The sequence below is a fragment of the Chelonia mydas genome, chromosome 1 (genome assembly GCF_015237465.2).
Source record: "Chelonia mydas isolate rCheMyd1 chromosome 1, rCheMyd1.pri.v2, whole genome shotgun sequence".
Classification (NCBI taxonomy): Eukaryota; Metazoa; Chordata; order Testudines; family Cheloniidae; genus Chelonia; species Chelonia mydas.
In genome coordinates, this window is record NC_057849.1 from 9,065,021 (window position 1) to 9,092,415 (window position 27,395).

Sequence of the window (27,395 nt, forward strand, 5' to 3'; positions counted from 1 at the left end):
AAAGCGAACAGAATGCTGGGAATCATTAGGAAAGGGACAGTAATAAGACAGTAAATATCATAATGCCTCTATACAAATCCATGGTATGCCCACACCTGTAACACTGAGTGCACTTCTGGTTGCCTCATCTCAGAAAAGATACATTAGAATTTGGAAAGGTGCAGAGAAGTGCAACAAAATGATGAGGGGTAGGGAAGAGCTGCCATCTGAGGAGAGATTGAAAAGACTGGGACTTTTCAGCTCGGAAAAGAGACAAGAAAGGGGGGATCTGATCGAGGTCTATAAAATCATGACTGGAGTGGAGACAGTGAATAAGGAAGTGTGATTTACCCCTTCCCATAACACATGGACCGGGGCACCCAATGAAATGAATAGGCAGCAGGTTTAAAAGAAACGTAAGGAAATACTTTCTCACACAACCTACAGTCAATGTATTGAACTTGTTGCCGGGGGATGTTGTGAAAGCCAAAAGTGTAACTGGATTAAAAAAAGAACAAGATAGGTCCACCTGTGCCACAACATCTGGTTTTCTTCATATAAAAGCCAGGGCTGGCATTAAGGGGTACCAAGCAGGGAAACTGCCCAGAGACCCAAACCACAGGGGGCACTGAGAAGCTAAGTTTCTCAGGCTTCTGCTTCAGTCCCAGGTGGCACAGCTCAGGGCTCCGGGCTTCAGTCCCATGCTGTGGGGCTTCGGCTTTCTGCCCTGGGCCCCAGCGAGTCTAACACTGGTTCTGTTTGGCAGCCCCCCTGAAACCTGCTTGCGGCTCCCCAGGGGGCCCCGGGCCCCTGGTTGAGAACCACTGCTCTAGGTGTCCCTAGGGCCTAAGCCTCTGACTGTCAGATGCTGGGACTGGACGACAAGGGATAGATCACTTGATGATTACCTGTTCTGTTCATTCCCTTTGAAGAACCTGGTATTGGCCACTGTCAGAAGACAGGATTCTGGACTAGATGGGCCACTGGTCTGACCCCGTATGGCTGTTCTCATGTTCTTTGACTAGGAAGATGGGGATTATTTGCTAGCCCAAATTTTCAGAAGTGACTAGTGATTTGGGATGCCTAGATGCCAGCTGTACCAGTCAGCTCCTTGTATCAATCACTGTCATATTCCATATGCTCACACGCCGACATGGAGACCCAGACTTACTTCGTCAAAGAGCTGCAGCATAATGGTGAGAACATCTGGATGGGCTTTGTCAACCTCGTCAAAGAGGACCACAGCATTTGGGCACTGTTTTAGCTTCTTGGTTAGCTGCCCACCTTCTTCGTGGCCAACATAGCCTGGCGGAGAGCCAATAAATTTGGCAACCTAAGAGGAAGTGATTGAAAACACGACATGTAAGAGACGATGGAAGGAGCTCCTCTCATTATATAGGAGCTAATGACCACAATTTTTTTATGTAAGAATTAAGTTATATATACACTGTGACATCTTTTATTCTCCAAGTATCTCAGAAGCACCTGGACAAGCAATGAGTTAGATACATGTAACACAATGACTACTGAGCATTAAACACTCAGTAATAGCTCACTCACAGCCTTGGACATTCGAACCTGAAGAAACGTCTACATGTGTCATTTAGCATGCAGCAAGCTGGGATGTAACTCTAGAGTGCTCTAGCTTGCCGTGCACTGCCTGGCCGTGTGGAACCTGCTACCATACACTAAAAAGTTCAATAGTGCACTTTGACCTACTTCTCTTTGAAACCACAGTAGATCGAAGTGCACTAAGGAACTTTTAATGCGCAGTAGCAGAATCTACATGGCCAGTTAGTGCTGACGCGTTGTAGATTTATACCTCAGCTTGCTGAGAACTAAATGGCCTTAAAGTCAAACAGAGAGATTGTGGCCAGATGACACCAGTTAATTCCTACTCTTCTTGAAAAGCACCAGGGGATCTTTAATGACCATCTTCCTGGTCTCCTTTAATATCTGTTAAAACACTTAAAGAGCAGGACAGTTGAGAAATGTGGACAGCTAGCTGCTTCAGTGGAAGATCTAAAGTGTGTAGAGGAACCAGATTGGCTAAGAATGTGAAGAGGTCTCAGGGAGATGGTGAAAGATGGAGCCTCTGTTCTCTCCCAATTGGGGGAACCAACTGGGAATCAGAGCACAAGGGAATTCTGTGAATAAAATAAACTGAAAAAAAAACCATAACAAAAATATTTGTCCTTTCTACTTCAATAACCAATGTAAGTGTTTCTATGATACTAATAGAAGACCATTCAGCCACCATTTTTGGTTGCTCAACACAACACAGCTATCTTGGCCAAGATTTTTAAAAGCACCTAGTGATTTTGGGTGCGCAACTTAAGACACATTAAAGGAGCCTGATTTTCAGATGGCGGATGCTCAGCACTTCCTGAAAATGAGGGTCCTTTAAGGTGTCTGAAACTGGGCCCCCCAAATCACCAGTCACTTCTGGAAATCTTGGCCTTATAACATGTGATGTCCTAATAAAGCTGGTTGCAGTCAGTTAATAGGGGCCAAGATGGAATATTTGGAACAGAAAAACAAATCCTTAAAATATTTAGCTTGAGAAAGAGAGAATTCACAACTTCTTGTTCTGGAATAATGAAATGGCCCAGCATTATGATAAATCTGTTGCAAACTAACTTTGTGCTGGAGAATAACAGTTGTGTCTTCACATCCATTTGCCCATGTTGCCACCTGATATAACTGCATTTACCAGTTGCAGTTCCCTTTCAGTATTCCTACCTCTCCAGCTCAATACAAGAAATTTGAGGGAGGAAAAAAGCCAATCTAGGTCCATCCTTTGAATGGACCACAGTACCTCCTCATACAAAGGCTGGTGCCCACTTTTTGCCACTTGTAGAGTATTCTGCACAGATCTGTCTGCCTCAGGAGAACTGGGATCTTTACTTCCTTCTCCTCTTCCTGCAAAATGCACATCTGCTTCTGGCATTTGGCCCCCATCCTCTTTTGAGAGTGCTATATTCTACCCCACAGGTGAGAGACTCCGAGTCAGTGGACAGAATTTGGCTGAAGTTCCAATTGTTTTAGCAATGCCCTCAGCAGTGTCAGATTCTTCATGCCGTTCTTTAGTATTGTTGTCTCCAGCACTGACCTCTTGATCCTTGTTTGCATGAAAAACGTATTCTATCTTCCTTTGCAATTCTCTGCCTTTGCTTTCCTTATGTCTTCTGTTCTCTTCCCTGCACGCTGTCACCTCTGTCACCCTCGCCAGTGTATTTTATACTTTGCATATTGCTGTTTCTGACTCTGGATTCATTTTTGTTCTGTCTCTATCATCAACACTCTCATTTATGTATTTATTGCTACTTTATAGAGCACACATATCATACGCCCCTTTGGCAATCATCTATCAATCGGTCTCTGAGCATTCTTCTATTTTCCCTCTCTGTATCCTTTTCTCGCCAATGCTTTGTAGTAAATAATAGTATCCTGGCTCTTTTTTAGCGCCTTCCTTCTAAGAATCTCCATGTGCTCGGCAAGCACACTGAGATTCACAATTGCCCTCTACAGTACGTCAGCGTTATTATTAATTATTATCCCTTGTCCCAGTCTCGTAAACAGAGGCACAGAAGGATTTAAGTGATTTGACCAAGGTCACTGAACCAGCTGAATCCTTTCCTCACTCTGAGCATAACATGTGAGTGCGCGCACATGCAGACACACCCAGTTAGTATCCAAAACTGACACTCCCAACCTGGAGCTTTCCCTTTATATTTTGGAACAATCAACAGAGATCTTAGCTTTACCAGGCTGTTTCTAGGGTTTTCCCCTGAAAGGTCGTCTCTCAAATGCCCTAGTCCCTCTCTTGACTCACAGACCGACCTCTGGAGTGTGAGCTAACGAGACGCTCCTCATTTTCCTTCCTTCCTGCACGCAGTTTAAGGAAGTAGCTGCTTCTGTTATGGGTCTCTTCTTTAACTTACTTCCTAACTCACACTCTTCAGGATCTCCATGTATCTCGTTCTATTTACTGTCTATAACGATCTGCAAGCCATCTACAGCTATCAGAGGACGAAAGGGACTCTGTGTAAAACTCTGTACACTCTTTATAGACTACCTCTTTCCAGTCTGAAATCTTTAGTGCTATCAGATTTTCCTGCTCTATTTGCTACAGCTTTAAATACCTTCACAGCACAGCTTCTCACAGAGAAATACATCCTACACATTCAACTCCATGTATTTTAAAGACTTTAATTCCTAAAATCCTGCATGGGGACACACAGAGTATGTCTACACAGCAACAGCTGTGCATGGAGCTGCCCAAGCTAGCCTAAATCCAGCTAGCAGGGGTAACAATAGCAGCGAAGACAGCTCTGGCTTTGGTGAGGATAGTACAAGCCCAGCATGGACCCTGAGTATTTAACTTGGCTTGCAAGTCTGCTCTGAAGCTCATGATGCTCTGTTTTCATTGTTATTGTTCTCCACACTAGCTGGGTTCAAACTAGCCTGTGCACAGATTTTGCTGTGTGGACATATCCTGAGTCTCTGGTGTTCCCCGCTTTTGTCATTAGCCCAGCTGTTCTGCTTCTCTTCCAAATGGAGGAGGTAGTATTCGTACAGGATGCTATACAGGTTCGCTAGGGATGCTGCATCATCTGTAAAGTCTGTTAATACCTCTTCATTCTTTTATTCAATTCCTTCTCTTTCCTATGGATGCATGAACCTTTCAGAGAACACACAGAATCACCAATAGCTCTTCCAGAGTACCTTACCTTAGACCTTAGTCCATCCCGTGCTTTGCTGCACATTGGGCTACCCACATTCACCATCCTTGCCTGTCAACTGCCCTTCTCTCCAAATCTTCCCATTTCATGTTGAGGTGCTTGATGTCGTTCAGAAGTGTTTGGTTCCATGTTATTAGTGGTCTTGGTCTTTCTCTCTTTCTTCTTGCGTTTTCTGGCTTCCATTCAAGGGCGATATTTGGTAAGCATTCATTCTCCATTCTCAGCACATGTCCCAGCCACTGAAGTCTTATTTGTGAGAGGGTGCCTTGTCCAGTCATTTTTCTGACTTCTTCATTCGTCTTCCTCTCTCTCTGTTATTCTAATATTCTTCTCAGACATTTGTGATGAAATGCATCCAGCTTTTGCGTATCTTTCTTGGTATGTTGCCATGTCTCACTGCTATATGTTGTAATGGTGATAACAACTGCTTTGTACGCGTTCAGTTTTGTCTCAAGGGAGATGGTTTTGAGTCTTCCAAATGCACCGTTTGCCTTCCCGATTCTTCTTATTATTTCCTCAGAACTGGTACCATCTTGACTGATGGTACTTCCAAGACAGGTAAAATTGTCCACCTTCTCCAGTTTCTCTTCTTCAGTTTTGATTTCCGTCCCTGTAGTTCCCATTAACATGACTTTACATGGCTTTAGTGGGGGGTTATTTACAATATGGCCGATCTCACGTACATTTGGACAGCATTCATTCCTGAACACAACTATTCCCTTCTGATACTCTTGCTATTGAGACCACTGGCACCATGTGCAGAGGCCACAATATAGGATATACATTGTTATCAAGCATTTCCTTTGACTTGGCCTCTGCTCCTAGTCTGCCTTGGCACTTTACACGCTAGTGCAGTGGTGCCCAAACTTTTCCTCTCATGGTCCCCCCCTTACCTGTAATGGAATGTGTGCACACACACCCGTCCCCTGCCAGGAGCGGAGTCGTGGCTGGGGGCCGGGGCTGCAGGTTGAGCCATGGCACGTGGCCAGAGCCACAGCTGGGACCACAGCCTTTGTTATTCTCCTTGCATCCCTGTTTGCAACATTTCACTTCTCGGTTCCTGGAGGCCAGGGGCCTCACCCTGAAAGACGCTGAGCACTCACAGCTCCCACTGATTTCGCTCTCAGGATTAGATCCCATGCTCAGGCACAAGACCTGTTAGGTGCTTGTTGCTTCCAGTGGGAGTTGAGGAGGTGCTGAGCAGAGGGCAGTGATGGCAGGTGGAGGGGAGAGAGAGAGATGCAATTGACATGATTTGTTTAAATTACTGATTAAACTAGAATTTCGGTCCCTGGGAATACAGACAGGCCATTTACTAACCTCATGCCTTTCCTGGAACTCTGACATGTCCAGTCTAATGAAACCCTGCAACAGAAATAAGTAACCAACATTATTTTTGATTAATGCTCTACACATTTTATTACATTTAAATAGCATCTTTGGATCCAGCGCAGCTGCTGAGGGGGACTGACATGCCCAAGTGTTTGTTTGTTTGTTCCCAAGGATGCCTGTCAATGAAATGCTTAGATAAATCTATTGCAAAAGGCTGAGATTGATTCTGAAAGAAAAGGGTGGAAATAAATCCAAGGTTTCTCAAGGGTATGTAAGAATGGTCCCAAATCTGGCTACCCTTGTTCTGAATGAGTTCAATTAAGATGACCTGCTCTCATCACTGCAGTGGTGGGGATGAAAATGGGACTTGCAATTTGCTACTCAAAATGGCCATTATTACCGTTCAACTGTTTAGAAATAAATCAACAGGAGAATGTAATGCCTACCCTGTTAAAAAAATAAAATCATAAAGTCAAGGTAAGTTAAGTACTTGGACGATCACAGCATTGAGATAATATTGTCACAGAATTTATAGGTTGATACACAAAGCTCCTTTATGTCTAAAAGGGCTGGCGGTTCATTGCAGAAAATGAATTTCCCATGCTCGCAGCTATAACTTAGTTCATATTGCTATGAAAAGGCAAGCTTGAACTTTCCTAGCAGTGATAGCAGGGATGGGAGTACCTGACAACCAGCCGGGTCTCCAAAGGCATTTCTTCTAGTCACAGCTCACACCTCTGTGACCCACATGCCGTGTGACCCACATGACTCATCCCGTAATTGTATCAGCTGGAGAGCCATGGCGAGTGTTCTGTGGGTGGTAGAGACCCGTGGATGCTAGCTTAGACCAAGGCTTTGTGCTTAATGCATAGCAAATGTTACCAGCTGGCAATTCAGTAGCATTTGCTCCCCCTCCTGAAACATGTTTCTCTCGGCCTATAAGAGGCTAGCTGACTGTATCTTCTACTCATCTATATCACCCATCTTATTAGCACTCGTTTGTGTGGAGGAACAGTAGCTGAAGGTGGAACAGAAGAGTGGATAGACATGGACGTGAAGTTGGGTATTGTTTTGGGGAAAGACAGCATTTACGAAAACCCACCTCAGACTAGTGATATGGTAACAAAAATAAATAGATCAAATGAAGCAGGAGCACATCTACCTACAACCTTCTAAACAGCCCCTATTCACTGAGACACAATCATGTATATAGAAACACAGAAGAATAGGGAAGAAACAGACTGGAATTGTAAATAGTTGGTAGAGGGTAAAGGTATAAAAACATAGCTACAGAATGCTGGTTGTCAATGGGAATTCCTCTTGGCTTTCGTATCCCAGACGTAGTTTGCCCCCTCCAGGGGCCTAGCACTAAAAGATGCTAGATTTAGCTCCCAAGTTATTGAGAGCAGAGGTGGCTCAGCATCTCCCCAGAGGATCTGCTTGTAATGCAAGTCTAGAACACAATTGGAGTTGTATATGGACAAAGATGCTACCGTTACAGATGGTTGAGAACTGGAATTTCAATTCTGTGGAAAATGCTGATATGTCAAAGAATTTGTTCCAATTTGGAACAAAAAGCTGAAATTTCAAAATTTCCCACGGGGGAAAAAAATCGACAAGTTTTTGATTTGGGACCATCAAAACATTTTCTGTCAGTAGTGTCATTTTAATTCATTTTGTTTTGATTATACTATAAAGTCAAAACAAAATGAATCAAAATGACACTATCAAAACAAGTATTGAAGCTGTGTAAGACCCAAGCATTTTGACACTATTGAAACATAATGTTCCGACTTTTTCCTTTTGAAAAAAGTTGTCAAAACTGACACTGTTCCAAAAAAATTTTTTATTTCAATAAAATTGCGATTTTTGATGGAAAACTGTTCTGGCGGAAAATTTTCAACCAGCTCTAAATTAACATTGCCAGGCTAGTCAGACTGTGTCACTGCTACCCAAACCAACGCTCTACGGCCAACAGCCACTGACTTTGGAGCGCCCAACTTGAGACACATAGGACCTGATTTTCATAAGGCCTGAGTACCCACAACTCTATAGACGGTCAATGGAAGCTGTGGATCCTTGCCAGTCTCAGACTGGGCAGCAAAAGTAGAGACAAGCAGAATCAGTGGCATTGTTGTAAAGGTGGCTTTCCGGGCCTGATCCTGAGCTCATTTACAATGGTGTAAATCAGGAGTGTCCCCTCCAGAGCCCGGGGAATTACCCTGGTGAGAGCAAGATCTGTACCGGGCCCTAAGACATTTCTAAACTCCCTTTTCTGAATCAGCCCATTTGTGATCTAACCCCTCATGTCAGCAAATCATCACAGAGTTCATTGTACGTACAGCACAAATTAAGGCAGGCCATATAAGGATATTAGCATTTGTAATTAAATATTAACCTTTCTGTCAGTATGAAAAGGAGACCATTATGAATTCTTCTTTCTTAATCAGCCCGTTCCTGCTATTAGCTGCATCCCCTATAACTATCCATATAGTTTATGACCCCTCTTCAGAGGGCTAATTACTGCAATGACTGCCAAACAGTAAAACTCTGATTTGTGCATGCTATTGAATTAACACAACATTCAATGTTTGGCTGATTTTTCCATTTGATGTTTAGCTGAAGCACTGACCAATTCCAGGTGCAGCAGCTCTGAATTAAGGTGCTTGAGCTCCAGGAAGTGGAATTTATTACATTTAAAAGGCAATTATAGATGGATGAGGAAAAGAAACCAGAACTGGCTGTTTTATGGCCTTGTTTTACTTTTGATCTTCTTTCAATGTGTGTCATTTCATCTTGTCTTTTCTACACTGGAGAACTTCTAGGAGAGGCAGATTTGATCTAACACCAGTTTGCAGGACACCTCGGTGGTGCAGCTCTGCATTTCCCTCTGTGACACGCAAAAGGCCGGTTTCTGACTCTCACACCAGTTTTATACTAGTGTATCTCCACTGACCTCAATGGGAGCAGCTGGGACTTCTGAAATTTAGGCAGAGGCTTAAACATGGATCTAGGAGCCTAACTTTAGGCTCCTAATTTTTAAAATCTTGACCCAATTTTGTTAAAGAAAAAACAAAGATGTTCTAAAACTTAATACTACCTAAAAATGTTTCTATAATATGGCTTTTTAAAAAAATCCAATGAAAATGGCTGTTTTTAAACAGATAAACAATCCGTGGCAGTGCTTGAAACCCAAACACTCCGGCACTAAGAACCCGAATGTGATGTCACTTATTTTCATTGTCCGCGCTGAATGAAATGCAAAAAACAAACCAATAGCACACATAGTGACAAGCAAACTGGACTTTTAAAATTCCTTCACTTCTAGTGATCTAAGTTTTTATTCGTGACATAGACAAAGAAATGTATTTGTCCACAACGTAGGATATTCAAATTTACAGTATCCTCATAAACAAGGGAAGCAAGCTAAACAGGCTTTTGCTAACTTATTTGAATTATACTAAAGTGTTATGAAAAACATAGGCAGTGACACAGGGGTTTTTAAAAGTTTGCTCTAAAGCAACAGCATCCCTCACTGATGCACAAAGACAAATGTGATGCTTTCTTTCAGCTGTTGACTGAAGTGCCACCATGATCCAAAATGGTCAACAATGTGAGTTTGCCTCCCCGCACAGAAGGACCATGCAGTGACACACGCGGTAGTACATCAGTGAGGGACAAAACCATGCTGCTATCTAAAGCCCAGCTGATTGATAAAATACAAATATAACAGGGATTACCTTCTTGGCATCTTTGTGCATGTACTTGGCTGTCTGTTTGGCCAACTCTGTTTTACCTATTCAGAAAACAGTAAGAAACGATTTGTGTTAAAACAATCAGAAGGTGTGTTCCATTTACCATGAATGATTGCAAGAGTCACATGTCTAACTCTCTACAACCCATGTGCTCAATACAGGACTTTAATCCAGTTCAGACAAAAGAAGCAATCCATGTATGGAGATTTTCTCTGCAACAGTATTTCATGTTAAGCAGGTGTATTAATAAGGAATACTATAAATGAAACGTTCCCCAAAATTCACCCAAGGGTGGAGAGGAACCAGGATATTTTCTTTTCATAAGGTTAGAGTGTGTGTATCAAAAAATGGCTCTCTCTTACAGAGTGCTGGTTGGAACAATATGAGGCTGTTATCAGTGACTCCATACAAGAAGAAAGGCCAGGACTTTCAAAAGTAAGTAGTGATTTCAGGAAGCTCCGATTTTGGGTAGATAGCTGGAGACACCCTTAAAGAGGCCATATTTGCAGAAGGTAGGAGCTCAGCACTTTCTGAACACCAGGCCCCTTTAAGGTGTCTCAAGGCAGAAATTCCAAAATTGAGACACCCAAAATGAACAGTTAGTTTTTAAAATCTTGGTCTCCATTTAGCACAAATAATTTTAATGCACCTATTAATAGCAACTATTATTTATTATTTGTATTGCCGCAGGACCTAGGCGCCCAGTCATGGACCAGGCCCCCACGATGCTCGATGCTGTAGAGAACAGAAAGACAGTCCCTACCCTAAAAAGCAGACAATCTAAATACACGGCAGAAAACACAAAGGTGCATGTTGAAAATTTAACAAGTGGACGATGAAGGCTGCATCATGGGCTGAGCAGAGGATCTTGTGCTTGACCTTTAATAGGTTGATTCTTGAATGAAGATACAGAGAGATTCTAATTCTTTTGACCAAAAGATGCACAACTGAATCAGATTTTTGCGACATTTATGCCAGACATCCCAGGTTTCATGTGCAATGTCTTTACTTTCCAGATGAGAAGTGAATTTGCTGGGAAATGTGATATTCTTTATTTGTTTGATTTATCCAAGGAGTCTATCATAAAACTCTAGGCGCATGAACAATCAATAATTCAAAACATATATTACAGGATAAATCTATGTTGACATTGTATCAACAAACACACTGGCTCAAGAAAACAGAGACCCTGTCCTCCTCTCACTCTATTCTCTTAAAAAAGAACCTGGGTAAACAGACAGGCTTTGCAAAGTGCCCTGGGCGTAAGAATACTCCAGACTGTGCCAGGATCAAAGGCCCTCAGCAAGAATGCCCCGCTGCCAATCACAGGTAGGGGCTTTCACTCTGAGCTCCCCAGGTGACCTCAACTGCCTGAGTACCACAAGAGGAGACAGGCAGTCTTTGAGATACATAGGACCCAAACCAGAAGAGGCTTTATGGGTTAAAACTAATAGCTCATATCATGTCTGGAAATGAATCCAAAGCCAGGTATGGCATCTGTACTTATGTCTTCAATACTCTATTTATATCCATTATATATTAAATATACACCTACCTACACTCATATATATGCATTAATGCACATGGCATACACACAAAAATACATCATAATTTACCCTCTCCCCACAAAAAAAAAATCATTTTAAAGGCCAAGTTCTGCCCTGATTTGCAGCAGGTCTAATCCCACAGAAGTCAATGGAGGTGTCAGTCAGGGAAGAATTTAGTTCTAAATGTCCAACAGAAACATTCAAAAGCAAGGAAATTCAGAGTTAACATTGCTTATTGCTTTCATATAGTTACACAGCAACTCACTGAGAGTAAATGCTTTGCCTAGTACAGCCCTGAGGCAGGACTCTATAGAGACAATAATGGTTGCATAACCCCAGTAGCCTTAACCCCTACAACAAGAGCATCTTCCAGCCAGCCAAGTCAATGCAGGGGAGGCCATGTAAAGTGCAATCTCTGTCATCTTTCAAATGCCACATTTAAACGGGTTTAACCTTTTTCAGCGGTCAGGAAAAATATTAGAGCCAATAGCGTGCCAGGTGCTTTGAAGACAGGCAAGGTCCTTGCCCTGGAGTGCTGACGATTGAAAAGCCATCTCTGAACTGGTTATTTTGCACACTTGTGCACAGGGTCTCCTTTTTAAAAGTGCCATCTGTTAAAAGCAACATTTTTATTATTAAAAGTGCTTTTCTGAGGTTGAGACTTGAAAGCCCAGATTCTCAGCTGCTGGAAATCAGTTTAGCTCCACTTGCACGAGCTGGGGATCTGGCCCTACATATGAATTTAAGCCCGAAGATATTTCGTTTACCCGGACAAAACACAGGAGGATGGGCTAGAGGACCCGCTGGAAATCCCTTCCCAGCCACATGAGTTGACGACATGTTTGACAAGTGAGTTATAAGTCCTTGAAAACAGGGTTTAGTGTGTGTGGTGACACACCCTGGAGTACAGTGGGGTAACAGGGCAAGTTACTGTAACCGCCTCCTCTTTCCCCCTTCTCCACACACATGTATGTCCAGAACTTGCCACGAGATGATGCCTACATCAGGCCTCATCAGCTGTGTTCTCCCCCGTGACAAATGACAACCCATATGTTACCTATTCCTGATGATCCCAAGAACAGAAAAACCAGGGGATGTTCTTCGTCGTACCAGCCATTTTCCTTTCTCCGAATTGCTGAGTTTAAACACAACGAAAACAAAAGGAGGAAGAGAAAAAAAAAAGAGGCATATAAATCAATGACACAAAAGCAAGTATAATTATCACTAAGTATACACTATGTTTTACTGCTCTCTGCCCACTCAAAGTCTTCACTACCATTAGTGCTACCTAATTTGATTAGCCAGCAAGGCCCCCAGAGACACCTAATCAGGTTAGCATGGATTTGGAAAGCTGCCCAGAGCAGATTTCGGATAAAGTTTTCCAGGATGTGCACTCAACGTTGCCAGGGAAACAGAAAGGAGGGTGGACATTGAATGAACGAAGAAAGGGTGGTAGAGAGAGAATTCAAGAGGCGTGTTAGCTTTCCAGCTTGTAAGTGCAACCTTTATGTAAAGGGCTGGTTTGGAGAAGTTTGTCACTTCTTTCCCTTATGCAAATTGAAAGTGGGGGATGTTTGGATTCAAGGTCATGGCAGCCTTGAACTGATGTACATACCGTTGTAAGTTTTGTTTAAAAACACTGGAAATGGTGATGGTCTGGAGATATCAATGAATGTCTGCAAAGGGTTATGGACGTGAGTTGTGAGTTATGGATCAGTGATATAAACGGAAACCTCTACCCCAAAGGCAGGGGTGGTTTAGAAAGCAAAGTCCAATGGTCATCTACAAAGTATTGAAGGTCAAACCACGCTCCTGCTGCAGGGCATTGACTGATTTGCCTGCAGGGGTCGGGATTGAGTCCTCTTACCCAACGTGGGCTTGTGCAATTGCTAAGGGCTCGATTCTGCTACCCTCAGTCAAACTGAGGAGTACCTGCCTCCTCCAGCAGCCTCCCTGAAACAACGAAATCATTGGAACTACGCAGGGGGAGGAAAAGTAAAGCGTGACACTATGTGAACTAGGGTACACTGGGACCCTAGCAGTTTTGGCCTTTGAAGCATCTGGCAGCAGCCACTGCTAGACGCAAAATACAGGACTACTTGGGATACTGGACTGTTCCAACACGGTCATTCCTATGGTCATAAAGGCCTTCTTTAGGGTTCACGTGGGAGTTTGGGGGCCTCACACAGCCATTTCTGGGTTTTGTTCCGCATGAGCTTTGAAACCCCTGAGTTTCACAAAGTTGCAGATTCTAACCACTCCAAAAATTCAAAGCAAAGCTCAGTCAAATTTGTCCAGATTTTGCACTGGAATCCTAAACTGGCCTGGTTCCCCTGACTGGTTTGCAATGGGCCTGGGCTAAGCGTCTTTGGAGTATGCACAAAGCCTGAACCAAGGGATGTCGTCCAGCTCTAGTTTAAGTACAGAATTGGCGTTAACTAGAAATGGGCACCAATCAAACTCAACCCCCAGCTCAGATCTGGAATCTGAGAATAAGGAGAGTAATGTTTACCCAGCTTTGTAAACTACTTTGAGTTCTCTGAGCAAAAAATAAGTATTACTGTATATGTAGGTGCATCCCATAGAGAGTACATTTCCCAGTAGGCCACAGACAACTTGGTCCAATCGGAAGGTCCCTCAGACCAAGATGAGGCATTGCAGCTGGGACCTGTGGTCTCAGCAGACCACCCTTCTGCATTAAATATGACCGGCTAATGATCTAGGATGGGGCCCTGGTTGGGAAAAACTTGGGCACCCTGCTCTATAGAGACAAAGCATACAACACCCAACAGCAAAGAGCAAATCTTATCAGGTCAGAGGGTTCTCACAATCATGGTTGAAGCATAAAGGTAGTGAAAGGATATTGAATATTCAGCTTACGGGGAGAGGGGGGGTCTTGTAGTCCAGAAGAAAAGAGACAGAATCATGTCTCAGACCACTGAGGTCTTCCTGATTTATCTGCATTATTTAAAACAAAGCCTCCTCTATTACAGCTCTTATAAGGAGTTATTCTTGCCGTATTGATCGGCGGGTGCTGTAAAGCATTTTGTGACATTTTGTAAGAAGGAAGCTACATAAAAGTAAACGGTATTGTGTTGTAAATTGTGCTCCTAAGAACTTACCTGTAGCGTGCTTTTTAAAATTCTACACAGACCTGTGTCTCAGCAGTTGCCAGAGGTCAATGAGACCAAAGATGCAGCACATCATATTTGATATAAGTACTGCATAAACAGGCTAAACGCCAAGCTTTCAGGAATTACAGCCTGAAATACTTTTAAGATCGCAGGGGAGAATAACGGTAGCCGAGGTAAAGGCAGGCAGGATGAAAAATGGAGAGAAAATGAATGATCTAGAGCTTTGGGGCTCTGCTGTACTTCTAAAGTGAAATTCTTGCTTTCAGAGTAGAATTTCACTGTACAAGTAGCACTGTGTTTATTGTCCTTCAATGATTTCCAGACCATATACACTCAGTTTTATTATTTCTGACTGCCACCCCTGCAAATACAATCTGGGATCTGAGAGTCAAGCTGGGCTCTTTCCTCCTCATCTGCCCATCTCTCTTAGGGTCTTAATAAAAGTTCTGCAGGTCAAATTCTGCTCCCAGCAATCCCAATGCAGCACCTTTGCCTCCAGGTATAACTGACAGGAACTCAGTAAACAATGCTATTGCTGATGCACAAGGAAGAAGTGACTCCAGCTCCCTCTCCACAGTGCTAGCAGGAGGAAGTGGATAGCAATCACTGTAAATAAGCAGTTAGAAATACAGATAACTGATAAAGGAAGCTAAAGGTATCAATGAAAAATCTATGGCCAGTATAGTTAAGGACAATAAGAAAGAATTTTTAAAATATATCAGGAAAAAAAGCCATCCTAGCAGTAGTACAGATAAGGACAACTTTCTAGATGCTAGGGGTAGAAAATTGTTAATCTTGATACAGAAAAGGCAGAATGTTCAATAAATATTTCTATTCTATATTTGAAAAGAAACTGGATGATTTATTCATAGCTTATAGCACTAATTAAAGCATTTCCATTCCAACAGTAACTAGGAAGAGTGTAAAAAGCAACTGCTAAAGTTAAACATTTTAAATCTGCAGGAGTGGATCATTTGCACCAAAGATCTTTAAAAGAATTGGCCGAGGAGCATTCTGAGCCATTGATGTTGATATTTAACAAACCTCTGCACACTGGGGAAAGTCCTAGAGGATGGGAAAAAAGCTAATCTTGTGCCAGTATTTAAAGATGCAAATGGGACAACCCAAACAACTACAGCCTGATTATCCCGACACTGATCCTAAGCAACATCATGGAAATGCCAATCTGGGATGCAATCAGTAAAGTCTTAAAAGAAGGCAACATAATTAATGCCAACAAACATGGATTTATGGAAAATAGGTCTTATCAAACAAATTTGATATTGTTTTTTGATGAGATTACAAGTTTGGTTGATAAAGGTAACTGTGTTGACATAAGAGAGACTTCTGCAAGGCATTTAACTTAGTACCACATGACATTCTGATTTACAATATTACCACTATACAAAATCAAGACAGCACATATGAAATCAGCGAAAAACTAGTTAACTGATAGATTTAAAGAAGTAATTGTAAATGGGGAATCATCATCCAACAAGGGGTGTTTCTAGTGGGGTGCTTCAGGGCTCTGTTCTTGGCATGATGCTATTTAGTATCTTTATCAATTATCTGGAAAAAACAAAATAATCACTGGTGAAGTTTATAGGTGACACAAAAATTGGTGGAGTGGTAAAATAATGATAAGGAGAGGTCAGATTTATAGAGTGATCGGGATCACATGGTAAACTGGGCTCATGGTACAACATGCCTTTTAATACAAGGTCATACACCTAAGAACCAAGAACGCAGGTCACACTTACAGGATGGGGTCTATTTTGGAAAGCAATGACTTGAAAAAGTCTTGTGGGCAAGATGGATAACCAACTGAACAAAAGCCGTCATTAAGAGCAAATGCTATTCTTGGGTGTATACGAAGTAGGACTAGGGAAGTGGGTTTACTTCTGCATATGGCAAGAGCAGGCCCTCTCAGAGGTCCAGAGAGGCCCGGGCCACTTCCAGCTTTTGAGGCCCCTAGCCATAATTAAAATAAAAAATGACAACACATGGTCTAATCTTGTGCCATCAGAAGCAATATATTTGTATTAATATTTATGAACATTTTAAACTCTTTAATATGACAAAATCTATATCAGTTAACAAAAAAATTATGTCTTTTACCAAATCACCTCTTATTTGCTTAAATTTGCAGCTCTAAGATGAGAGTGTGTGTCACATTTTGGTCTGCTTGAGATGCGCAAAAAACAAGTTGCGAAACTTATCAAATGCCAAAAAATTAACTGGTGTCTAAATTTGAGGCCCCTTTGCGCTTGAGGCTCAAGTCAAATGGCCCTCCTGGCCCCGCCCTCTGATTGGTCCTGGGCATGACTGAGACACTGTGTTCAGTTTTGGTGTCCACACTTCAGAATGGATGTTGACAAATAAGGGTTTGGAAAAAAGCTACAAGAATGATTCGAGGTCTGGAAAACCTGCCTTACTGTGAGAGACTTAAGAAGCTAAATCTATTTAGCTTAACAAAGAGAAAGTTCAGAGGTGACTTGATCAGTTTATAAGTGCCTACATGAGGAAATGTATGTTTAATCTACCAGGCAAAGGCTTAATAGGAGCCAATGGCTGAAGCTAGACAAATTCAGACTAGAAATAAGATACACAGTTTTTAACAGTGAGGGTAATCAATCATTCGAACAAACAGTTAGGGATGTGGGGGACCCTCTACTCACTTGGAGTCTTTAAATCAAGAATGGACATCTTTCTAACAGATATTTTAGCTCAAGCGAAAGCTATGGGCTTAATGCAAGAATGACAGGGTGAAATTCTCTGGCCTGTGCTATGCAGGAGGTCACTAATCATAATGGTCCCTCTGACCTTGAACTCTACGAATCTGTGATTGCCACTGTGCCTGGCCTCTGCACACTGGTACACTGGGCACAATCTGTGTGTGTGTGTGTGTGTGAAACAGAGAGAGAGAGAAAGAGAGAGAAAGCGCATGCAGAGAAGAGCTGAGCTAAAGTGGACGGGGTAAATGTTATTGTAAGAAGCATGTGCACTGACTGCCATGGACTTTAACGGAAGCCACAAGTGTGCATATAAGAGAGCAGAATTTGGTCTGTGCTGAGCATCCGAGAGTCAGAACATTGTAACAAGAAGTTGAAGAAGAAGGTGACTGTTTTAGGGAAAGAAACTACAAATACAAAGACTTTAAAAACCTATACTGGTGCAAACACTGAGAACAAGTCTGAAGCAGATGTCTCCAAACTCTCGAAAATATCAATGCCAACGGCAAAACTCGGCAGATGCGTAGTACCGCTCTCCAGCTCCTCACAAGCTAGATGATCTAAGTAAAACAGCCATCATAAAGGGAGGAATATGGTGGAAATAGGCTTGTTCTAACTCTGCGAGGCTGTGCAGACTGAAAAAGAGACACTCATGCTGAGGACCCTTTCATAACAGCAGCTGTACACTCCACGACGACAACAGGCTCTTTTGGGAGTGTTATGAGACACTCACACTTCCCAGGTGGCTGCATGTACTAGGTCTTCCCTTGGCCTTTATCATTCACATAAGAACATAACAACGGCCATACTGGATCAGACCAATGGTCCATCTAGCCCAGTATCCTGTCTGCTGACAGCGACCAATGCCAGGTGCTTCAGAGGGAATGAAAAGAACAGGTAATCATCCAGTGATACATCCCATTACCCATTCCCAGCTTCTGGCAAACAGAGGCTAGGGACACTTTAGAGCAGGGGTTCTCAAACTGGCGGTTGGGACCCCTCAGGGAGTCACGAGGTTATTACAAGGGGGGTCGCAAGCTGTCAGCCTCCACCCCAAACCACACTTTGCCTCCAGAATTTATAATGGTGTTAAATATGTAAAGAAGTGGTTTTAATTTAAAGGGCGGGGGAAGGTCGCACACAGAGGCTTGCTATGTGAAAGTGGTCACCAGTACAAAAGTTTGAGAACCACTGCTTTAGAGCATGGTTTTGCATCCCTGCCCATCCTGGCTAATAGCCATTGATGGGCCTATCCTCCAGGAACTTACCTAGTTCTTTTTTGACTCTTGCTATAGTCTTGGCCTTCAAAACATCCTCTGGCAAAGAGCTCTGCAGGTTGATTGTGTGTTGTGTGAAGAAATACTTCCTTTTGTTTGTTTTAAAACTACCTATTAATTTCATCGGATGTCCCCTAGTTCTGGTGTTATGAGAAGGAGAAAATAACACTTCTTTAATTTATTTTCTCTACACCAGTCATGATTTTATAGACCTCTATCATATCCCCCTTGGTTGTCTCTTTTCTAAGCTGAAAAGTCCCAGTCTTATTAATCTCTCCTCATACAGAAGCCGTTCCATACCCCTAAATCATTTTGGTTGCCATTTTCTGTACCTTTTCCAATTCCAATATATCTTTTTTGAGATGGGGCGGCCACATCTGCACGCAGTATTCAAGATGTGGGCATACCATGGATTTATATAGAGGTAATATGATATTTTCTGTCTTGTTATCTATCCCTTTCCTCATGGTTCCTAACATTCTATTCACTTTTTTGACTGCCGCTGCACCTTGAGTGGATGTTTTCAGAGAACTATCCACAATGACTCCAAGATCTGTTTCTTGATTGGTAACAGCTAATTTAGACCACATCATTTTATATGTATAGTTGGGATTATGTTTTCCATTGTGCTTTACTTTGCATTTATCAACACTGAATTTCATCTGTCATTTTGTTGCCCAGTCACCCAGTTTAGTGAGCTCCCTTTGTAACTCTTTGCTGTCTGCTTTGGACTTATCTATTTTGAGTAGTTTTGTATCATCTGCAAATTTTGCCACCTCACTATTTACCTCTTTTTCCAGATCATTTATGAATATGCACACGAGAGGTCAAATAATATGGGTGGATTTAAAAGAAACAAAAACAAAAAAACCATTTGCAGCTATGCCAGTTAAGATAATAAGAGTAATAAACTCTTGCTTCAGAGCACAAAATGATTACCTGCAGGGGTCAGCATATACAACACTGCACAGACAATTGGATTCACTCTGGTCATGTTTTCACTTCTCTCTGGAGCAAGTTCCTAGACTAGATGGACAAATGGTCAGCTCCCATATGGCAAGTCCCATGGGTATCTGATACAGCCAAAGATCTGGTTGTGTTACTGTTTAGAGAAGATTGCCTATCATAAAATGAGGGATGATGACTTCAGACTGAAGTTCTTGTTAGAAAGCTAGAAAGAGTTCTCAGTCATTGCAGTGAAGAAACTCAGCTCTTGTAGATTATTTAGAACAACCTAGAGCAGCATGGTGTCAAAGTGGTTTTGTATATAGCCTTAAAATAATGACCACAGTCCAACTAAATAACATAGCTGCACAAATCTAACCAGAAAGATTCAGGTCAACCAGAAAGAGAGATTGCAACAAGCAATCTCTAAGCAGCTGTCCACCTCCCCTCTAGTTGGTGCTGGCTGCTGCACTGCTGAGCTATGACAAAAGGACCAAAGAGGTCATCTCAGGATGGAGTGATCCTCAAGCAACCCATCAATGCAGGTTTGGGAAGATTAAAACTTCAGTGGCAGGCTCAGAGAGTAGCACCCTGGCTGACATGGTGTTTCAGGTGTCCATGCCGCACGATGTATTTGCTCACCACGTTATGAATTTTTCATCAACGTTCATGCAGGAAATCCATATTTCGGGCAGAGATGCCTCCTTCAATGCTGAGAGTGTAAAGAAAATCCAGGTACTGCTGCTTTACTGAAATCTCATGAAGAAATTCAAACCCATTGCAATGGGAAAGGAAGATGATGATATCTGAGCCTTCTTTCTGGAGCCATTTCCAGCGTCACTGCAGAGCTCTTACTTAATTTTGTACATCTGTAACAGTGTAACCGTGCTGCTGTGTCTCTGAGAGGCCCTTCAGCTCGCTATTGAACTGATAAATTCACTGTATTACTTTACACAGATCAATACCCCAGCAGTTATCAGGGGTTGATGTGACCGAAATTGGTTTCAGCCAATTTGTGAGTGTAATAAATGTCCATTTATCAAATCAATTCATTCAGTGGTGCTTCTTAGACTGCCCACATTCATGGGACCACCAGGGTGACTCTCTTCAGGCGTGTGCCAACTGCAGGGTCACCCTCCACCTGGCAAGCTTCTGAATCTACTAACAAAGGTATTCAGGAGCCCTCAGATTTTGCCAGGCTAGTAGTTTACTGCAGGATCTATAGCAATCTGAACTGAGTCACTGGGTGAGCACAACACTGCTAGCTGTGCCAAGCCGTCTGGAGGCTGTGAGATATGGAGGAAGGGGATCCCTTTTACTGGATCCTGGTTCTCCCACTTGTCTTGACTGGTTGGGAGCTGTTCTGAGGACTACAGAGCTTGGTGCACACTTAAGAGAGCTGTGCACGTGCAGTCAATTCCCCCACAGTCAAACCCTTAACAAGACAGGTGCCAAGCATGCTCAGGTCTGGGATTTGCAATCTGTCCATAACAAAGCCATTTTCCTTGGGATCAAGGCCAGGTGCTGGTCCAATTCATTCCTTATCAGATGGCAACCTTCAGCCCTCAGATATCTCAGCTGTAGGACTGTTCAGATATGAACAGAGGGTTTTCTCTCACTCCCCTTTCATTCAAAATGGCTGAAGAGTATTTGCTCAAACAAAAAAACCCAAACAAAACAGACAAACCTCCTTTGGGCAGAACCCAAAGATGGGAAATTTTAGTCCTGAAGGTTCAGAAAATCAAAAACTGAAAAGCATGGCAACCTTAACTATAAATGATTGCTACCAGGCACTCAATGTAATGCTATTAATATTATAAACACACACAAACATTTACGTACTGTCTACAGGGAGGATGTGAGGACATGCAACAGAAAATACACATTTTTAAAAGAGCTCTCACCCTTTGTTATATAATCTGAGAAGAGATCCCTTCCTGGGAATCACCAGAGCATGCAGTGTATTTATCCCTGTGTCTGTATATTCAGGTGCAAGGACAAACAAGAGTTGACCAGAGCCAGGAGTGCAGTGATTTATTAAAGTGCCCTGGAAACATAATCATAAACCATTTAGCTGTTCATTTGCATGAGAGCTTGTAGCATCTAGGCCTTTGTCAGTTTCTAACATTACAGAAGAGACCTGCTTCTTTTTTTCTTGGATGTTTCAGTGCTACCTGAAATATTCTAGTTTGATTGCATTAAAATACATCATAGAAAGTAGGGAGTATGCACATCTGTATAGTACACAGCATCACTTAACTACATTTACGCCTCCTCCCTTCCACAGGGCTAAACTGATCAGCAGATTGGAAGACAGGAAGGAATTTCCCCACTCAGAGTACTGGCAGAAACAGTGGACAATTAGTGTTTCCCTCCTTCCCCTGGAGCAGTGAGCAGAGATTACCTGTCAGGATCAGCTAGGTGTAATCCCACACTATCACAGTCCTGCCCGGTCCTTCCCTTCTTCTAGAGCAGAAGAGACAGTGGAGATGTAGGACTGAGATATCATTCTATGGAAGATCAAAGAGGAATACTGCTTCCCCATTCGTGAGGATATGGTGAATCAGGTACTGTACCCTTCTTAGTTCTAACTACAGGAGGTTCAAATACTATATAAGAGATAATCATGCAGTGCAATGAGCAAACCAAACCAACTTCCTTCACTCTCATGTTAACTGTTTTTCCTGCTCCACCCATCTCTTCCAGCTTCTCAGTGTGCAAACTGCACCAACCCCCCAACCCAGACTCCGTTAGCCCCTAATTTCAGAACTGCTGTATTAGGTGATGGAAGTTACACATCAGCAAGTGGGTGAGAGTCTGAAGAGAATACACTTGAGTTTACTGGAGTCTTTTATTTCAAATGAGATGTCCCCTCACATATACTGGCACTGAAATAACAAGAGGTGTGAGGTAAAACAGATTTAGTCAGTTCAGAGGAAGCTTCTGAACACCCAAATTAATGTAACTTGCACGCTTAGCGCAGCAGCAGAAGGTGCAAGAATCAGTATTTTAGCTTCACTGCTATCCTCAGACTCTAGGCACCACTGCTTCTGAAACTGGCTCCTAGACCCATGTCTAAACCCCATTCTCTTTTTCACTCTGGGATGGGAGTCTCTGGAGACTGTTGGGATTATACAAGAGGCACTGAATCAAATCAGATTATTAAATTAAGGAAGAGGTTATAAATTAAAATCTAAACATATCATCTAAATTTGGTAAATCTTAAGAGACATTGTATAGTCTGTCTCCTAGCCAAAGAAACAACATGTGTGGTATCAGTGGCGGAAAGCAGAAGGGCGGCGCACTGATTCCATAAAGTGGCTGCAGAAATAAGTCAATGGTGAGCGCTCAGAAGGCTAACCTCTGTCTAAATTCAACATTACTGAAACAAAACAACAAAAAGGGGGCAGCGGGGATATCAGTCTGATATCCCGAGGCTGCTGGGGTATCTAGCGCATTCCCTATAATTCAATAAGAGAAGCCTCCATAAAGGCAACAGCTTTAATGTGCACAAACACCACCTGTGTCAGAAACAGGCACTACCCATTAATCAAAGCTTCCCAATTAGCCCGTACTGCTGCCTCCAGGCACAGCCGTAACTGTTCTCAAAACAGGGAAGGTGTCTGTTGTGTTAGCAGTGGGAGAGGCAGCTCTTCCATGGGCTGCGAGGGCCTGTCTTTGTTAACAATATTGGTATGGTTTTGTATTTATGATCATCAGCTGCACGCGCCTGTGTTCTGACCTTAGCTCTGTCTCACCTTATTGTCCTGTTTCCAGACACTGAATCTGGGTGACGGAATCGTTCAGGGAACTATTAACAAGATATGGAGGCTTTCGGGTCTGGGTCAACGTACCAAATCTAGCCCAGGCTGCTAGTAACCGAAAGCCATTATTGCCTCAGAGCTTTTCAGGCAGCCGGTGTGAAATGAATTGCTTGTGATCAAACTGTTAACATATACTGGGTGGTACTAATGCAACTTCACCCACTTGGGGTGCCAAATGAGAGGCCACATGCAGTGCGATTGTCCCTTACGTTCTTTGATCAGCAGTGAAATAATTAACACCACACATTCCAATTCTCTTGGTTAGGCTTCAGAGAATGAATGTGGGCACTTCACACCTCTCAGAACTACAGTTTCTGCTGTCTGCAGACTCAGGCAGATCTCACTGGCTCACATTTTAAAGATGTTCTTTACAACCATAAGGGCTAGAATCCTAGGCTGCTGCTGTTGTTTTTTTTAAACAATGAAAGCTTAGACTCTGGAGCACAAGACATAGTCACAAGGGGAAAGTAACACCTCTCTGAGTTGCCACAAACTGGCCTAATTCGACCCCCTAGGGATTGAGGGTCTCAGTTGTACTCTGAGTGTGACCAATAAAAGGATGAAAACACAGTTACACACACACAGAGGTAAAACTTTTCAATGCATGTCACTTGAGAGTCTCTGAACCCTTATAGCTCCAGAATTATAAACCCCTGGGCTTCGCATGAGACATCTCACACTGTGCGTGTCCTGGTGCTCAGGCAGCCTTCACTGCTGCAATGTTGTTTAGAAGAGGGACGTGAAAATAAAACAGATGAACAATTAATAATATGAACTATTGGTAATGGAAGTGGGTAATTCACTAAAGTGTACACCTTCAGAGAACCACTGTCACAGGACATCAATGACCTGCTCTCTAAAGACATCCTTCCTAATGGATTGCCTCTCATCAACATTAAAAAGACTCCAGGACTGTCTCTAGGAGACTGTGGGAAACAATGAACAAGGTGCACAATTTTATTTTTCTTTTTGGTAAATGAAAGAGGTAAATTAGCACCCATTATTTACAGAAATGGGCAAAAGAAATAAAGTGATCACCCAAAATAAGTGAAGCTTTAGAGGGCAAGAGAATTTGCAACACCCTATCCAAGAAATAAGTTTGGTAACAGCGATCACCCAGTGCTGTTCTATGACTGCTAGTTATATACCCTTCCCTTCCCTTCCGTATATGTTCATATACTGTGCTCATCACTGTAACGTCTGAGCAACTTCCACTAGCGTGTTAAGCCAACACATCAGTCAGGTGGTGTATGTCTTTTTGTCCTCTCTCCGGGGGAAAGTCTTGTTTTGGTAGGGTTTTATTTAATTTTTAAAAATAAATGTACACATTGCAATACGTTAGAGACGGCAAGGTCAAAGAAATATATCAACTACCTGAAAGGGGGTTCCAAAGAGGATGGATCTAGGCTGTTCTCCGTGGTAGCAGATGACAGAACAAGGAGTAATGGTCTCAAGTTGCAGTGGGGGAGGTTTAGGTTGGATATTAGGAAAAACTTTTTCACCAGGAGGGTGGTGAAGCACTGGAATGCATTCCCTAGGGAGGTGGTGGAATCTCCTTCCTTAGAGGTTTTTAAGGTCAGGCTTGACAAAGCCCTGGCTGGGATGATTTAGTTGGGGATTGGTCCTGCTTTGAGCAGGGGGTTGGACGAGATGACCTCCTGAGGTCCCTTCCAACCCTGATAGTCTATGATTCTATCTTGGCCTTGGAATGGAAGGTGGTGAGGTTTGTGATGGCTCCTGGGGGGTTTCATTCCACAGTTCATTCCCTAAACAATTCCTCTCCCCACTTGGTGTTCACACCCTGGCAACATTTGTAGACAGTTTCCACCTCAGCCTGCGATCTTGTCGGATCTAACAAATTTAATAGAGTCAACCTTGAACGGTCTGTTGCAATATTTGTTAACTACTTAGGCTAAACAATCTATTCAACCTTGTATTTAGCTGTGACACTCTGGTTAAGTTTCCCAGACCTGATGAAGAGCTCTGTGTAGCTTGAAAGCTGGTCTCTCTCCCCAGCAGAGGTTGGCCCAATAAAAGATATTACCTCATCCACCTTGTTTCTCTAACAGCCTGGAACCGACACAGCTACAGCAACGCTGCATATGATGGGAGGCATTCACGGAACTAGAGACACTAGAGTGGACACAGACTTATTAAATCACTTTGTCCAGTCCTGGCCTGTGCAGGACTGTTCCTTGCAGGATGTTTTCTGGAGCTTTGTCCAATCTAGTTTTAGAGTATTCCACGTAGTGAGGTTTCCAAGCCTTGCTTTGGGAGACTATGCCACAGACTTAAAAATCTTAATCATCAGACCCTTTTCTGATGCTCAGCCTACATTCTCCCTTTCTTAAGATTACCCAAGTACTCTCAGTGGAAAAAATCCCCAACAACCCTCCCCACTGCAATGCTAAATAAACGACCTAAACCCCTGGTGTTAGCAGCCTTAGATATTTGTAGGCAGTGCTGTCGGAAATGAGGTTTCTGATATTATTCCCCTTTCTATTGGTATTCAGTCAATTCCCTACTGAGGGATAAGGGTCAGTGGCACTGTGCTGTCTTTTGGATGAGAAGAAAACCATGGTGCAGTGCATTAAAGATCCCACGGCATCTTCCTATTCCCTGCTCCAACACTAGACAGCAATGCCTCCGAAAAGCTTTAGCCCATGGGTACAAGAACAAGGAGACCGTTTCCAGAAAAGGCCCAATTAACACTTAACTTTGCTAGCTCAAGGACAAACTAATATGGGATTGCAGAAGATTGCAGATCGCTGGCCAAAGTACTTTTAGTGAATCCAAGTGGGAAACACTAAAAAGCCAAGTAATCCTGCCTGCACTATCTATTGATACGTATAAACATAAAATCCCAAACTGCTTTATTAGCTACAGGGCACAGCCATTCAGTCTTGCTTTCCAACCAGTGAAGAATAAAACTAGACAAGCAAATGCCAATTAAGATGTTTTACTTCAGTTTCCCAGACTAGTTTCCCTTGTCATGTCCCTTTTTTTCTTGGCCCGGCCTGTGGCCAGAGTGACAGAAAATATTGGCCCCTCCTGCATCTCTGTAATGGGCTCATGAGCATAGCAGAGGGAGGTTTCAGTAACAGGTTGCTGACAAAGAGTTTTAATATTCAGTTCAGTATTAACACACAGCACTCTTAATCCGGAAGCCCTACTAACAAACCAGCCAACAAGAGCGCACAGAAAATCTTGCTTTGTCTTTTTGCATAGAGAGGTGAGAAGATCCTCTATTCAACAGACAGGAGCCCTGACAATTCCTCTCTCAGATCTGTTCCTGTGTAAGAACGGCTCCTCGAGGTCCCATACTGGAATCACGATACTTCTGATCCAGAAAAGACTACCTATTGATCCACATTTCAACACCAGTCAATGTCACTCCTACATTGGCCAGATGAATCAATGTCCCTGCCAAACCCCCAAAAAGAACATGAGAACGGCCATGCTGGGTCAGACCCAATGATCCATCTAGCCTGGTATCCTGTCTTCTGATAGTGACCAGTGCCAGATGCTTCAGAAAGAATGAACAGAACAGGAGTACTTGTGGCACTTTAGAGACTAACAAATTTATTTGAGCATAAGCTTTCGTGAGCTACAGCTCACTTCATCGGATGCATTCAGTGGAAAATACAGTGGGGAGATTTATATACACACAGAACATGAAACAATGGGTGTTACCATACACACTGTAACCAGAGTGATCACTTAAGGTGAGCTATTACCAGCAGGAGAGCGGGGGCGGGGGGGGGGAACCTTTTGTAATGATAATCAAGGTGGGCCATTTCCAGCAGTTGACAAGAACATCTGAGGAACAATGGGGGGCGGGGGGGGAATAAACATGTGGAAACAGTTTTACTTTGTGTAATGACCCATCCACTCCCAGTCTTTATTCAAGCCTAAGTTAATTGTGTCCAGTTTGCAAATTAATTCCAATTCAGCAATCTCTCGTTGCAGTCTGTTTTTGAAGTTTTTTTGTTGAAGAATTGCCACTTTTAGGTCTGTAATCGAGTGACCAAAGAGACTGAAGTGTTCTCTGACTGGTTTTTGAATGTTATAATTCTTGATGTCTGATTTGTGTCCATTTATTCTTTATCCCCTGTCGTCCAGTCT

General features: G+C 42.8%; 1 protein-coding gene across 2 annotated transcripts in view; it reads right to left on the reverse strand.

Moving 5' to 3' along the window:
• Positions 1 to 27,395, reverse strand: part of CLPB (caseinolytic mitochondrial matrix peptidase chaperone subunit B) — a 142,581-nt gene that overhangs the window by 13,278 nt on the left and 101,908 nt on the right. For both annotated transcript variants that reach the window (XM_043526986.1, XM_037913924.2), the window contains 4 exons: positions 12,416 to 12,493; positions 9,797 to 9,852; positions 6,045 to 6,089; positions 1,151 to 1,312 (listed from right to left, as the gene is read on the reverse strand). In XM_043526986.1, coding sequence (XP_043382921.1) covers positions 1,151 to 1,312; positions 6,045 to 6,089; positions 9,797 to 9,852; positions 12,416 to 12,493 — 341 coding nt within the window. The remainder of the gene's footprint in view (positions 1 to 1,150; positions 1,313 to 6,044; positions 6,090 to 9,796; positions 9,853 to 12,415; positions 12,494 to 27,395) is intronic.